Genomic DNA, 14,200 nt, shown 5'->3' with positions numbered 1-14,200 from the left:
ATTTTTAAAAACAATCCGAGAAATGGCAGCACGGTGGCGCAGTAGGTGGCATGATCGCCTCACATTAAAATGGCTGCTGGTTCGAGCCTCGGCTAAGTCAGTTGGCAATTTTTTTTTGGAGTTTGCATGTTCTCCCTCTGTTGGTGTGGGTTTCCTCCGGGTGCTCTATCTCTGCGCATATGCGCTATAGGTGAATTGAAGATTCACCTAATTTGTTTGATTTCATAAACATTTACTTTCGATTTTTTTCTAAATTGTGATGTTATGATTCATCTATAGGGGTTCGTATAAATGCATCTATAAATCTCAATCCTTAAGTTTGTGATTTGGAGAAAAGACAAAGACAAAAAAAAAAGACACGGCTTTAAAAACACAGATCATTTAGCAAAAAGTGTTTTTATGCCTAAGGGTAAATGATTTAAACATGTAATGATATTATTCATATTTTAAGGGTGTCAAAGCAAAGTTTCACTCTCGACTAAAGGCTGATTTAGGCGCACCTCTCAAAAAATGTAACGCGTAGGCGTAGTGCAAGCTTTGTGATTGGTGGGCTTGGTAGCGCTGACGAGTATGGGCGGAGGTGAGAGCCGCGCAAGCGTGATGCAGCGAGTGTTTACAAGTGTGGAGTCCCGTGAAGGAGCTCCAGATGAAGACTGCTGTTTTGTGTTTACCTTTTGATTAAAGTTGTTGCACTTCCGCCGGTTCCTGCCTCAAAATAAGCTAATTTGAGCCACTTGTACATTAAGGAAGCATTCAGAAAAAACAAAACACCAGTGAAGGAACTTAACACAGAGAAACATAAACACCTACTGCCAACTAGCGTTTTGGAAGTGTATTGCAGAGCAACTGAAACATTGCACAGATGTATAAATGAACGTGGGTCACGCAGATCACTTGACGCAGAAGTATAAACCAGGCTTAAAGGCTGATTACAGTTTTTCTCGATTGCTTGGATGCAGTTGTCAACTGAAACTCCACCTTTTCAAAACAGTTAACACACAGGCCTAAACACCAGCACTCATGGTCAAAATGACACATTTTGCTTGCAAAAGGCACATATCGTGTCAAAACATTTAACATATGCAACAAAAGCTAGTTTTACCTTCAAACAACACAACTTGCAAACAGGTATATGAGCTCTTTCAATTAATCATTACACAATGGACAACAAAATACAAAATTCAGAAGTCAGTGCACCACCATTGCTTGTCATTGTAGCCTATTGCCAATGCCATTTATTGTCTTTCTATTTGGGCTGTCAAATTAGCTTTTTTGCAAAGAATTGGATCCAGAATAAGAAATGCTTTAATTAAATTTATATTGAATTCCTGACAATTTTCAAACTGTGGCTAAAAACTGAATTACTGTAAAAACAGACAAAAGGAATAAAATACTGTAAATATTAAAGAAAACACATTTAAAACAATGTACAGTCAAATCTATTGGGAGTATAGGACATAGCCACTATTGACCTCCTCCATCCATGCTGGCACAGAACTACACAGACCTTCCATCGTTTTTATAAGGTTTGCAGACTGATTGCTAATTGAAGATTTGTGAGAAGGAGTGTCAAACTGCTGCTTCAGTGAATTCAAACTGATCTTGGTAGTGTCTAATAGTTAGGAATAGATGGATTCTGTTTGGTTACCATAGCTAAAACAATGGAGTTTGGACTGCTTGAATGACATCTGTGTTAACTGTTTTGAAAAATGGTGAGGAAAATGTGTCAACCCAATGAGAAAGGGTTTACACATTTGCAAGACCGGTCCTCTGCTCTGCTGGGATAGTGAAAGTGAAAATGAAGTAGAACCTAGTTTATTTAACCAGGTCAAAGCAAACAAGAAAAACTGTAATACTTCTGTGTCAAGCGCACGCATATGCTACAGCCCAGCCTACACGTTGACGCACAGCCCTACGCCGTGGCCGTTGGCGTCGCTGACGCGCAACTCTCAAAAAATGTAACTACACTTTGCAACGACGTGTAGCGCAAGCTCTGTGATTGGTCGGCTTGGTAGCACGGACCAGTCTGGGCGGGACGCACAAGTCCGTTACAGCGACTGTTTACAAGTGTGGAGTCCTGTGAAGGAGCTCCGGATAGAAAGTTTTGTTTTGCGTTTACCTCATAGTTAAAGTTGTTGCACGTCCGCCGGTTCCTGCCTCAAAATGAGCGAGTTTGAGCCACTTGTACATTCAGGAAGCGCTCCGAAAAAACAAAACACCAGCGAAGAAACTCGACACAGAGGAACATTTACATCTCACTGCCAACTAACATTTTGGAAGTGTATTGCAGAGCAACAGAGACAGCGCGCAGCAGTATGAATGCACATCTACGCGCGTTGCATGCACTGTGGGTCACACCGATCACTTGACGCAGAAGTATAAACCAGGCTTAAGAACTAGAGATCTGTTCTCGCTCAAAATAGACCTTAATGTTAACATCTAAGGGTAAGAAAGACTGACCACTAAAGAAGTTAATACGTTTAGTGTAAAATGATGATCACTAACATGAGACTAAAATTAGAGCTTGAATCACAACATCACAAACACTGATGCGTTTCTATTATCACACACTTTTGGTTGTGGAATAAATGAGTCAGAAATGACACATGCAGTAGTGTATGGCTGTGGATGGAGGATTTACACAATCATAACATGAGTAACGGCACGTCTGCTTTAGTATGACAATCCTATACTCTTATTTGTGTGTGTGCGTGTGCATGCATATTAATGTGTGTTTATGCCTGTCTAATGTGCTTGTGACTGTACTGCTTGTGTTTATTATAGTCCTTTGGGTTTATGGGGGCTTTTGTGTGTTTATGACTGTCCAATGTGCTTGTGACTATACTGCTTGTGTTTGCAATAGACTTAACGGTTTGTGTTTATTATGGGTTTGTGTGTGTGTGTGCATATGCATGTGTGTTTATGGCTGTCCTATGTGTTTGTGTGTGTTTCTATGTTTATCACTTTACAGTGTGTTGTGAGTGTACTATGTGTGTTTATTACTGTGTATTTTGGGTTTGTGTGTGACTTTGATTGTATTGTGTGTTTATTATGGCCCGGTGTTTGAGTGTGTAATTGTGTTTACTACTGTACTGTGTTTGTTTATTGCTGTCCTATCTGTGTATGGATCTGTTTATGAATGTATTTTGTATGTTTATGACTGTACTATGTGTTTATTTTGGCCCTGTGTTTGTGTGTAATTGTGTTTATTGCTGTCCTATCTGTGTGTGTGTGTGTGTGTGTGTGTGTGTGTGTGTGTGTGTGTGTGTGTGTCTGTTTATGAATGTCCTACCTATCTATCTATCTATCTATCTATCTATCTATCTATCTATCTATCTATCTATCTATCTATCTATCTATCTACCTATCTATACATCTATACATCTGTCCATCCAAATCTATCTATCTATCTATCTATCTATCTATCTATCTATCTATCTATCTATCTATCTATCTATCTATCTATCTATCTATCTATCTATCTATCTATCTATCTATCTATCTATCTATCTATCTATCTATCTATACATCTATACATCTGTCCATCCAAATCTATCTATCTATCTATCTATCTATCTATCTATCTATCTATCTATCTATCTATCTATCTATCTATCTATCTATCTATCTATCTATCTATCTATCTATCTATCCATCCATCCATCCATCCATCCATCCATCCATCCATCCATCCATCCATCCATCCATCTATCTATCTATCTATCTATACATCTATACATCTGTCCATCCAAATCTATCTATCTATCTATCTATCTATCTATCTATCTATCTATCTATCTATCTATCTATCTATCTATCTATCTATCTATCTATCTATCTATCTATCCATCCATCCATCCATCCATCCATCCATCCATCCATCCATCCATCCATCTATCATCTATCTATCTATCTATCTATCTATACATCTATACGTCTGTCCATCCAAATCTATCTATATATCTATCTATCTATCTATCTATCTATCTATCTATCTATCTATCTATCTATCTATCTATCTATCTATCTATCTATCTATCTATCTATCTATCTATCTAATCTATCTATCTATCTATCTATCTATCTATCTATCTATCTATCTATCTATCTATCTATCTATCTATCTATCTATCTATCTATCCATCCATCCATCCATCCATCCATCCATCCATCCATCCATCCATCCATCTATCTATCTGTGTGTGTGTGTTTGTGTTTGTGAATGTTCTGTGTGTAAAATGTGTGTTCATATATGTGTGTGTGCATATGTATGCATGTGTGTAGTTGTATGTATTTAAATATGTACTTCCATATATATGTGGGTATGTGTGTGTGTGTGTGTGTGTGTGTGCGACTGTGCGTGTATATTTATAAAGAGTGTGTATTTATATGTAGTATGTATGTATGTATGTGTGTGTGCGCAGCTGCGTCAGTGTCAGCTGGAGCTGCAGGAGGTGCGTGTCTCTCACCGGCAGCTGAGCTCTCGACTGGACGAGCTGACGGAGGAGCACAGTCTACAGGCCTTCAGTCCCAGCACACACAACCTGCTCTGCGAGATCGAGCAAAGCATGGAGCAGGAGGAGCTCGAGCAGGAGAGAGAGCAGGTACACACACACACACACACATACATACATACAAACTACATTCTATCACACACACACACACACACACACACACACACACACACACACACACACACATACATACAAACTACATTCTATCACACACACACACACACACACATACATACAAACTACATTCTATCTATCTATCTATCTATCTATCTATCTATCTATCTATCTATCTATCTATCTATCTATCTATCTGTCTGTCTGTCTGTCTGTCTGTCTGTCTGTCTGTCTATCTATCTATCTATCTATCTATCTATCTATCTATCTATCTATCTATCTATCTATCTATCTGTCTGTCTGTCTGTCTGTCTGTCTGTCTGTCTGTCTGTCTGTCTGTCTGTCTATCTATCTATCTATCTATCTATCTATCTATCTATCTATCTATCTATCTATCTATCTATCTATCTATCTATCTGTCTGTCTGTCTGTCTGTCTGTCTGTCAGTCTGTCCGTCCCTCCATCCGTCCGTCCATCTCTCGTTTTATCTATGTATCATTCTATTTGTCTGTCCATCTATCTGTCTATCGTTCCATCTCTGTTATCTATCTATCTATCTATCTATCTATCTATCTATCTATCTATCTATCTATCTATCTATCTATCTATCTATCTATCTATCAATCTATCCATCCATACATCTGTCCATCCAAATCTATCTATCTATCTTTCTATCTATCTATCTATCTATCTATCTATCTATCTATCTATCTATCTATCTATCTATCTATCTATCTATCTATCTATCTATCTATCTATCTATCTATCCATCCATCCATCCATCCATCCATCCATCCATCCATCCATCCATCCATCCATCCATCCATCCATCCTACACACAAGACGTGCACATACTCACTTGTGTAGAGCACCCTCAGAAGTGCAAAGTTGCATGGGAAGCTTATCAGGTGTCTGGTGCATACAAAGACGAAAAGATTGTGATTTGTTTCTCCTTCAGCTCCGTCTGCAGTTGTGGGAGGCCTACTGTCAGGTGCGCTCCATCTGCTCTCAGCTCAGAGGAAATGACATCACAGACTCCGCCTTATCCACCGACTCGTCCATGGATGAGTCTTCAGAGACACTCTCGGCTAAGGACGTCCCGACGGGCAGTTTGCACTCTAGTCTTCTGGAGCTGCGCAGACTTACACAAAACCTGCTGGACGGCAATGAATCAACGGTAACAATAACGGGGTCAACAATCAGCAGTTTGGGTTACTATGAAATATTCAGTTGAGGTCAGAATTATTAGCCCACCTAAATTTTTAGCCTCCCTGTTTATCACATTTCTAATCATAATAGTTTTAATAACTCATCTCTAATAACTGATTTATTTTATCTTTGCCATGATGACAGTAAATAATATTTGACTATATCATTTAAGACACTTCTATACAGCTTAAAGTGACATTTAAAGGCTTAACTAGGTTAACTAGGCAGGTTAGAGTAATTAGGCAAGTCATTGTATAACCATGGTTTGTTCTGTAGATTATCGAAAACAAATATTGACCTTAAAATGGTTTTATAAATAATAAAAACTGCTTTCATTCTAGCCGAAATAAAACAAATAAGACTTTCTCAAGAAGAAAAAATATCAGACATACTGTGAAAATTTCCTGAATCTGTTCAACATCATTTGTGAAATATTTGAAAAAGAATAAGCTAATAATTTTGACTTCGTACTGTTATTATTACCAGTAAAGCACATCTCTGGGGGCTCCAAAGTGTGTAGTATCTTCGTATCATCACACTGAATGTGCAGGCTTTACTACAGTATTCCAGTTCAGCATGTGTTTGTGTGTTTTCAGGGGTCGCGGCGCAGCGATGAGGAGGTTTTAGAAGAGCAGGTTCGTAAACTGGGCGAGGAGCTGCGAGATCTGCGAGAACTGTATGAACAGGAGCAGGAGAAAACACACAGCAGCCAGGAGGAGGCGCTACAGCTACATAATCAGGTGCAGATGCGTCATCTTTATTAAAACCAGGCATCTAGTACTGTGTTAGAGTGTCCTACAACAGATTTAAATGCATTTAAGGTCAGAAATTTTTCTCAGAATATTAATTTAATATTAGAAACATTTTTCATTTGAATTAATTGAGGGCTTAAAGGGATAGTTCACCCAAAAATTTAAATTCTACCATTATTTACTCTCCCATCAGCTGTTCCGAATAAGGCATAAACAACGACTACAGAAGTCATTATAATTGCTATTAATCCTATGAAAGTATTTTTTCATATTTTCTCAAATTAAAACATGGCAAACATGAATATTAATACTGATTACATGAATAATTCCTTTTAAAACAAACTAGAGTATCTATTTATTCTTATAATTGCAATCTAATTTAATAACTTAACTTTAATCCATAATTTTCTATATTTTACCTGTACTCTATTTTAATGTTCTCCTTAAAGGGATAATTCACCCAAAAAATGAAAATTACCTCACTATTACCTCTTCTTCATGTTTTTATATCTTTTTTATATCTTTATACCTTTTTTTTTTTTACTATTGAAAACAAAAAAAAGATATTTTGAAGAAAGCTAAAAACCTGTAACTATTGACTTCTATAGTATTTGTTTTCCCTACTATGGAAGTCAATGGTTACAGGTTTTGGGCATTCTACAAAAAAAATCTTAAGCCAACTCTGCTCTGATTGGTCAGCTGGGCAGGTTGGTTTTGATTGGTGTTTGTATGCTTTTAGCAGGCTGGGATTTTGCAAATGAGATGTGATCATGTTGATGTCGATCTAAAATAAGAATGTATGGCATATTTTGTTACAATATGAAGTAAAAACCATCCTTGTGTATTGTGCTTCTAAACTTTAGAGTTTAAGTTTTTCAAGTGTTTTGTTCAGGGTTTTTTTTTTAACACACTCCAAGGACATATGTTTGTAATAACTTTAGGCTCTTTATGTTTCTGGAAAAAAAAATCTATTATGTATGTTTTTTTTAAATATGCATTAGAAACAGTAAAATATTATTGCAATTTAAAATAACTCGGATATATTTTAAAATGTAATTTATTTCTGTGATTCATTGTGACTGCAATAGCACAAGATCCTTCAGAATCATTCTGATATGCTGATTTGTTGTTGGATTATTATGAGTTGTTAATTATTGAAGTTGAGTGTTCAATATTTTGTTCACTATTGTTGTTGCATTGTTCAAAGAATTCTTTGATGAATATAAAAATCAAAAGGACAGAATTTAAATAGATACTAAATATTTTGCAACAGTATATATGACTTCATTATCACATCAAAGTTCCCGAAAGCAAAGAAGGTCAAGGTGCTCCAGGATTGGCCAGCCCAGTCACCAGAGGTAAACATTATTGAGCAAATCTGGGGTAAGATGAAGGAGGCATTAAAGATGAATCCAAAAAGTCTTGATGAACTCTGGGAGTCCTGCAAAAACACTTTCTTTGCTATTCCAGATGACTTTATTAATCAGTGGTTCGAGTGATTGCAGAGATGTATGGATGCAGTCCTCCAAGCTCATGATGGAGTCAGACACAATATTCAAAATTTTTCCACTGCAGCATGACTTTATATTCTATACTGGACATTATTTCTGTTCAGTGACAAGACTTTTGTTTAAACAAAGTCAGACCTTGCAGTCCTAATGAAATAATTAAAAATCAAGGCATCATTATATTTTAATTTGGTAAAATAAGCGTAATCTAGAGGCCTTTGCCTTTCATACAAGCCACTTCTGATACCAAATGATCAACTAGAAGTCAAGTTATTATTTGCTGTTCCCAAAATTTGGAGAGGCGACAAGACTTTTGTCAGGTAGTGAATGTCTCGTTCATTCAAAACACATAAATTCCTCAGGTAATTAATCTGTTCTGTGTATCCTGAAGGTGGCGCTGCTCTCAGTGGAGGTTTCTTCTTCAAGAGAAGAGAACGAGCGGTTGAGAGCGATGACGGAAGTACACGAACCCAACGAACAGTTGCAGAGCGCTATACGAGACAGAGATGAAGCCATTGCCAAGTATGTGTCTATTGAACATCAATGACTGCACTCTTCATTATACTGTAGATCATCTAAAAAGTAGAAGTGGTGGTTAATTTATTTGGCCTAACCAAGCTAGCCAACTAAGATGAAGGTGTTTTTTTTTTCTTTAGCTGAATATTAAATAAGTATTTTTTAAACTGAAACTGTGATAAAAAAAAAACACATGCAAAGAGAGGAAAATTGCTTCCTGTGATACAACAGGAAGCTTATTCTCCAGACTTCAGTAGCATAAACACTCAGCACACGTTCTGTCTCACTAGTTAAAAATGATGATTTCATCAAAACATTTAAGATATTGTTAGTGCATGAGTCAGCAAATGCCTTTAATCTCAGAAAAGGATCAGTTTTTACTAGTGCTGGGCAAACATTAATCGTGATAAATCGCATCCAAAGTAAGTTTGAATTGACAATATATGTGTGTGTGCTGTGTATATTTATTATCTATATATACACTCACCGGCCACTTTATTAGGTACACCTGTCCAACTGCTCATTAACACAAATTTCTAATCAGCCAATCACATGGCAGCAACTCAATGCATTTAGGCATGTAGACATGGTCAAGACGATCTGCTGCAGTTCAAACCGAATATTTCCAGGAATATTTCCAGTACCTTGTTGAATCTCTGCCATGAAGGATTAAGGCAGTTCTGAGGGAAAATGGGGTCCAACCCAGTACTAGTAAGGTGTACCTAACAAAGTGGCCAGTGAGTGTAAATACACACATGCATGCATATACTTGAGAATGTTAATTTCTATTTAGATGATAATATATATAAAAGAATGACTTGATATAAATATAATACGACTTGTATATAAATATTTATGCAAAAAAGTTTTGTTTTGATGTGTGTGTATTACACATATATAATAAAGATATATAATACACACACATGTATTATGTAAAAAAAAAAACTTTTATTTTGAATGTGATTAATCTTAACGCAGCACTAGAGATATGACAATTTGTGCAGGCTGTACCTGTTTCTGCCATTCTCCACATGAAGCTGAGATGCAGTTCAGCAGCTCTTCATTTTTCCCTCTGCCGCAGGAAGAAAGCGGTGGAGATGGAGCTGGCCAAGTGTAAGATCGACATCATGTCTTTGAACAGTCAGCTGCTTGACGCCATACAGCAGAAACTCAACCTGTCTCAGCAGTTAGAAGCCTGGCAGGTTAGTCTCTCTCTCACTCACACTCACACTCACACACACACACACACACACACACACACACACACACACACACACACACACACACACACACACACACACACACACACACACACACACACACACATATATAATGTACTGTCAATAAAGCTGGTCTCAACTCAAACTATATGGTGTCTAAAAGTCTAAAAATAAACCTGTAGCTTTTTATTTTAAGGTGTCCTTGTTACACATTGTATGTGCTTAAATACAGATATGTATATGTACATGCTTACATACAGATATGCCCACATGAGAACCCCAAAACATTATGCAATTCTGAGTTTGCCTCACACAGGCGAGTGGGCTTGACAAACCACATGTAGAAAACCCTCTTTCAACTTTGACACAATAACTGAACCTTGTTTTTACAATCAATCCATATTTATAAAAAAAGGTTAAAATAAAAGCAGTGCATTTATGAAGTGTGCTTCTACGGAGACCCAGAAGAAACGTGATAGTTTTTTTTCTTCCACTCATTGTTTTTCTACACTGAGTGATAGGTAAACATGTTTTTGAAAGTTTTTGCGTTCCCTTGCAAAGATGTTTTGTGTTATTTCGTAAAAATGTTTTGCGTTCCCTCGAAAAACTGTTGTTCAACAACACACTTCATACATGACAACCCTCCGGTTTTTGCCGGGATTTTCCTGTATTTTCCTGTATGTATCCTATTATTAGGTAATTTCCCATATTTCTTTCATATTTTATTCTTGAAAGCGTGTTGAAATAATATAAAAATGTCTGCATTCACTTTCTTTCTGTCACGAATAAAAGAATGTTCAGGGGGATCCAAGTGCAAGTTTAACAAAAATAATATTTATTGACAAAGTCAAACAAAAATCAAGTAATGAATGTGGTGCTAGTGCTAGGAGAGATCGGGCAGGAATCAGACGGGAAACAGGGTCCAGAAATTAGTCCTCAGATCCTAAGCACACAGACAGAACAGCACACCATAAACACACGTAACGAACTGACAAAGACACACAGAAAACGTGGCCCTTATATATGCCCGAATATGAGCCCCAGCTGCCGGGCTCATCAAGCCAGCTGAGTGCCGTCATCACACGTGATCAAAACAAATACACGAGGAGAACAAAAACAAACCAACATGATCAAACAGACACTCCGGAAAAGCGCATAAACCTGCAACCGTGACACTTTCTATTCAGTGTTGCCAACTTAGCACACACACACACATACACACACACACACCTCTCATTCGCGCGTGCGCACACACAGACACAACCACAGCAAAAAAAAACAAGCTAAACACAGCATCGCGCTATTTCATTTACACACATACATACACGTACTCGCTCGGGAGTCGGGAGCGATATTGCTAGACGGCCCGCTCCCGTCCCAAATTAAACCCGTTACCGACCGCTCCCGCGCTTTATTCTGAAATTTATTCCCGCGCTGCAGAAATCTGGTCGGGTCCCGCGGGAATGCAGACCTCTACCTCACACCTGTGCATACCGACGGAAAATGATTTTGCACCAGCAGTGTGAAGGTATTTCCCTTGTACAGTCAAACCGATCTGCTTCTCGTTTATTTTAACAATTTAATTTGACTGTTTATTCTTTTCTTGTTCACAATCACAGATATTTTAAGTGACAGTTGTCTGAGTTTATTACACCTGAGAGATTACTGCAAAATCACTACACATTGATACTGATATACTGTGTCCAAACAGCAATACATTTAGTTAAATTGACATGCTTACATAGAGAGTAGTGCAAATATAAATACCCGGTTATTGACCTTAGGCTGTTAAACGAACAGAAATGGTAGAACATGATGACGACAGTAATATGCAAATTAGCGACTAGCGACTTTTAGTGACTTTTCGGGCAGAACTTAGAGCCTTTTCGTGGAAAATAGTTGGCAACAGTGTTTCCATTAAAGCTGTGTGTCGGATCAGCATTTGCTGCTCTTCACTTGTTTGATAAGAGGTGTCACTTTAAATGGCGTGTACAGAAGCTGATCTTGGATCAGTTTATCATACGGAGCGCGTCTGTCAGTCAGTGCTTATACATGCATTCACTGATTCAGAGGTTGCATATGAGCAGCGCTGATCTACTCACAGCTTTAATGGAAAGAAAGCGAATGCAGACATTTTTATATTATTTCAATATGCTTTCAAGATTAAAAATGAGAGAAATATGGGAAAATACCTAATAGTAGAATATAAAGGTAAAATACGGGACAGTCCTGGCAAAAACAGCAGGGTTGTCATCTATGAGGTTTGTTCGTCGAGCACAGTTTTGCGAGGGAACGCAAAACATATTTGCGAGGGTACGTAAAAAACTTTCAAAATGTTTACAGGGTTTTTGCACTTTTTCCAACTTCAAATTCCAGCACTTTTCAAGCACTTTCAAGGTGCATTTTGTGTGCTTTTCCAGCACCTAATAACCACGGTTAATTACGTTTATATATGTTGTAAGTACTTTTTCACATTTAAATCCATTGTGCTATTTTAAAAAACACAATATGACATTTCAACTTAAATTGTTGAACAATTTAAGGCATAGATTTATTGGGATAGTTCACCCAAAAGTGAGTTAAAAATAAATAAATAAAAAGTTCAGTTATTGGATGAAGTATGTTTTTAAGTTTGGTCTCTTTCTAGCTAAAGTTAATATCTCAAGAAATGAGCTTACAGTCAGATTTTGTTTGAATCTTTCATGACCAGTCGTTCATGATGTTTAATGTGCATTGCTTTTTTTTTATAGTCATTGCCATTGGTTTGGCGTTTCAGGTGCAAAGATGCATTCATGTGTGATTGTTTCCTAAATACGTATGAAGCTAACAGTGCCAAAACAATCTAAATTTGAGTTGTGTTAATTTGAATTTTTAAAAACTTAAAACTGTATTTTTACATGCTTAATATCTGCAGTGTTTGAATTCAGAACCAAAAAAAATCTGAAGTTTGAAAATGTCTATAAAAATCTGACTTAAAAAATTAAGTTGTCCTAAATTTCAGATGTTAATAATCAAGTTAAAAAATACTAATTCAAAACAATTCTAATAGGACATAATTAGTACTATTAACTTACAATTGTTAATAATTCAAGTTAACAATTCAATTCAAATTCAGATTGTTTTGGCTGATTATTAGCTCCATAAATATGCGCATGCAGTGAACATTTTGCTATGAAAACTGGTCGCACGACAACAATTTATGCACTCGCACATATGCTCCCAAATATATTTTGAGGTCACATAGATAAAATCGTGCACATATGCAACCAAAACAGCCACAATTTTGAGCCCTGCAAATTCAAAATCAAGCAGGTTCAAGCACTTTGTCCAAAATCCAAGCACTTTTCTAACCTTGTAAACACTATAGTGAAAATCAAGCATTTTCCAGGATTTCCAGCAACCCCGTGTTTACCTATCACTCGTTCCGGGTCTCCGTAGTGCTTCACAGAAGTGAGTGGGCTTGACAAACCACCTGTAGAAAGACACAAAAAAGCTAACAAAAAACACTCCCCTTACTTTTACAATTAATCAATAGTACTCTTAACAAGGACACCTTAAAAGTGTAATTCAAGCAAAATTAAAAACCACCTTGTAATTTATTCTCATATTCATGTGGTTTTAAACCTTTATGAATTTCTTTATTCTGTTGATAACAAAAGAAGATATTTTGAAGAATGCTGGTTGTTGGCGACCATTGACTTTCATGGTTTGAAATGTACTTATTTACCCCCACACTTCAAAACCTCACCATGTTTAACAGGTTTAGACACTACATTCATCAGCACTTTATAATCCTGGAGCAGTAAATGCTTTTTTTGTGTCTAATGAACAGGAGCGTCTCCTTCAGCTTCTTCCTCTCTTCTTTCTCCTTCCTTTCTGTATGTTTAAAGTCAACATGAAATCAGGATTATTATCTTCAAGACAAATTTCTGATCCTATTTGCATGTGTTAAATTAATGCATTATATTAACAAGCTAAATACACAAATACAAAATTAAATACAATAAATGTAACATATTTAACATAAAAATATTATATACAATGGATAGCTTATACAGTCAAAGTCAGAATTGTTAGCCCCCCTTTGAATTTGTTTTTCTTTTAATATTTCCCAAATGATGTTGAACAGATTCAGGAAATTTTCACAGTATGTCTGATAAAATTTTTTCTTCTGAAAAAGTCTTATTTGTTTTATTTCGGCTAGAATAAAAGCAGTTTTTAATTTTTTAAAAGCCATTTTAAGGTCAAAATTATTAGCCCCTTTAAGCTTTAAACTTTTTTTCGAGTCTACAGAACAAACCATCATTATACAATAACTTGCCTAATTACCCTAACCTGCCTAGTTAACCTCATTAACCTAGTTAAGC

General features: G+C 36.7%; 2 protein-coding genes across 9 annotated transcripts in view; one reads left to right on the top strand and one right to left on the bottom strand.

The window, feature by feature from the left end:
• The window catches only part of gcn1 (GCN1 activator of EIF2AK4), a 779,792-nt gene that overhangs the window by 582,111 nt on the left and 183,481 nt on the right, over window positions 1-14,200 (bottom strand). The gene's annotated exons all lie outside the window — the stretch shown is intronic.
• Window positions 1-14,200, top strand: part of bicdl1 (BICD family like cargo adaptor 1) — an 81,766-nt gene that overhangs the window by 56,823 nt on the left and 10,743 nt on the right. For all 8 annotated transcript variants that reach the window (XR_012384059.1, XR_012384058.1, XR_012384060.1 and 5 more), the window contains 5 exons: window positions 4,425-4,604; window positions 5,587-5,805; window positions 6,434-6,577; window positions 8,489-8,619; window positions 9,695-9,815. Coding sequence is in view for 2 of the 8 variants with exons in the window: in XM_073910045.1 (XP_073766146.1) it covers window positions 4,425-4,604; window positions 5,587-5,805; window positions 6,434-6,577; window positions 8,489-8,619; window positions 9,695-9,815 (795 nt within the window). In the remaining 6 variants the exon portion in view is untranslated. The remainder of the gene's footprint in view (window positions 1-4,424; window positions 4,605-5,586; window positions 5,806-6,433; window positions 6,578-8,488; window positions 8,620-9,694; window positions 9,816-14,200) is intronic.

The sequence above is a fragment of the Danio rerio genome, chromosome 8 (assembly GCF_049306965.1).
Source record: "Danio rerio strain Tuebingen ecotype United States chromosome 8, GRCz12tu, whole genome shotgun sequence".
NCBI classification, from domain to species: Eukaryota; Metazoa; Chordata; class Actinopteri; order Cypriniformes; family Danionidae; genus Danio; species Danio rerio.
The sequence above is the reverse complement of the archived record's forward strand: the minus strand, read 5'-3'. Positions and strand labels throughout refer to the sequence as shown.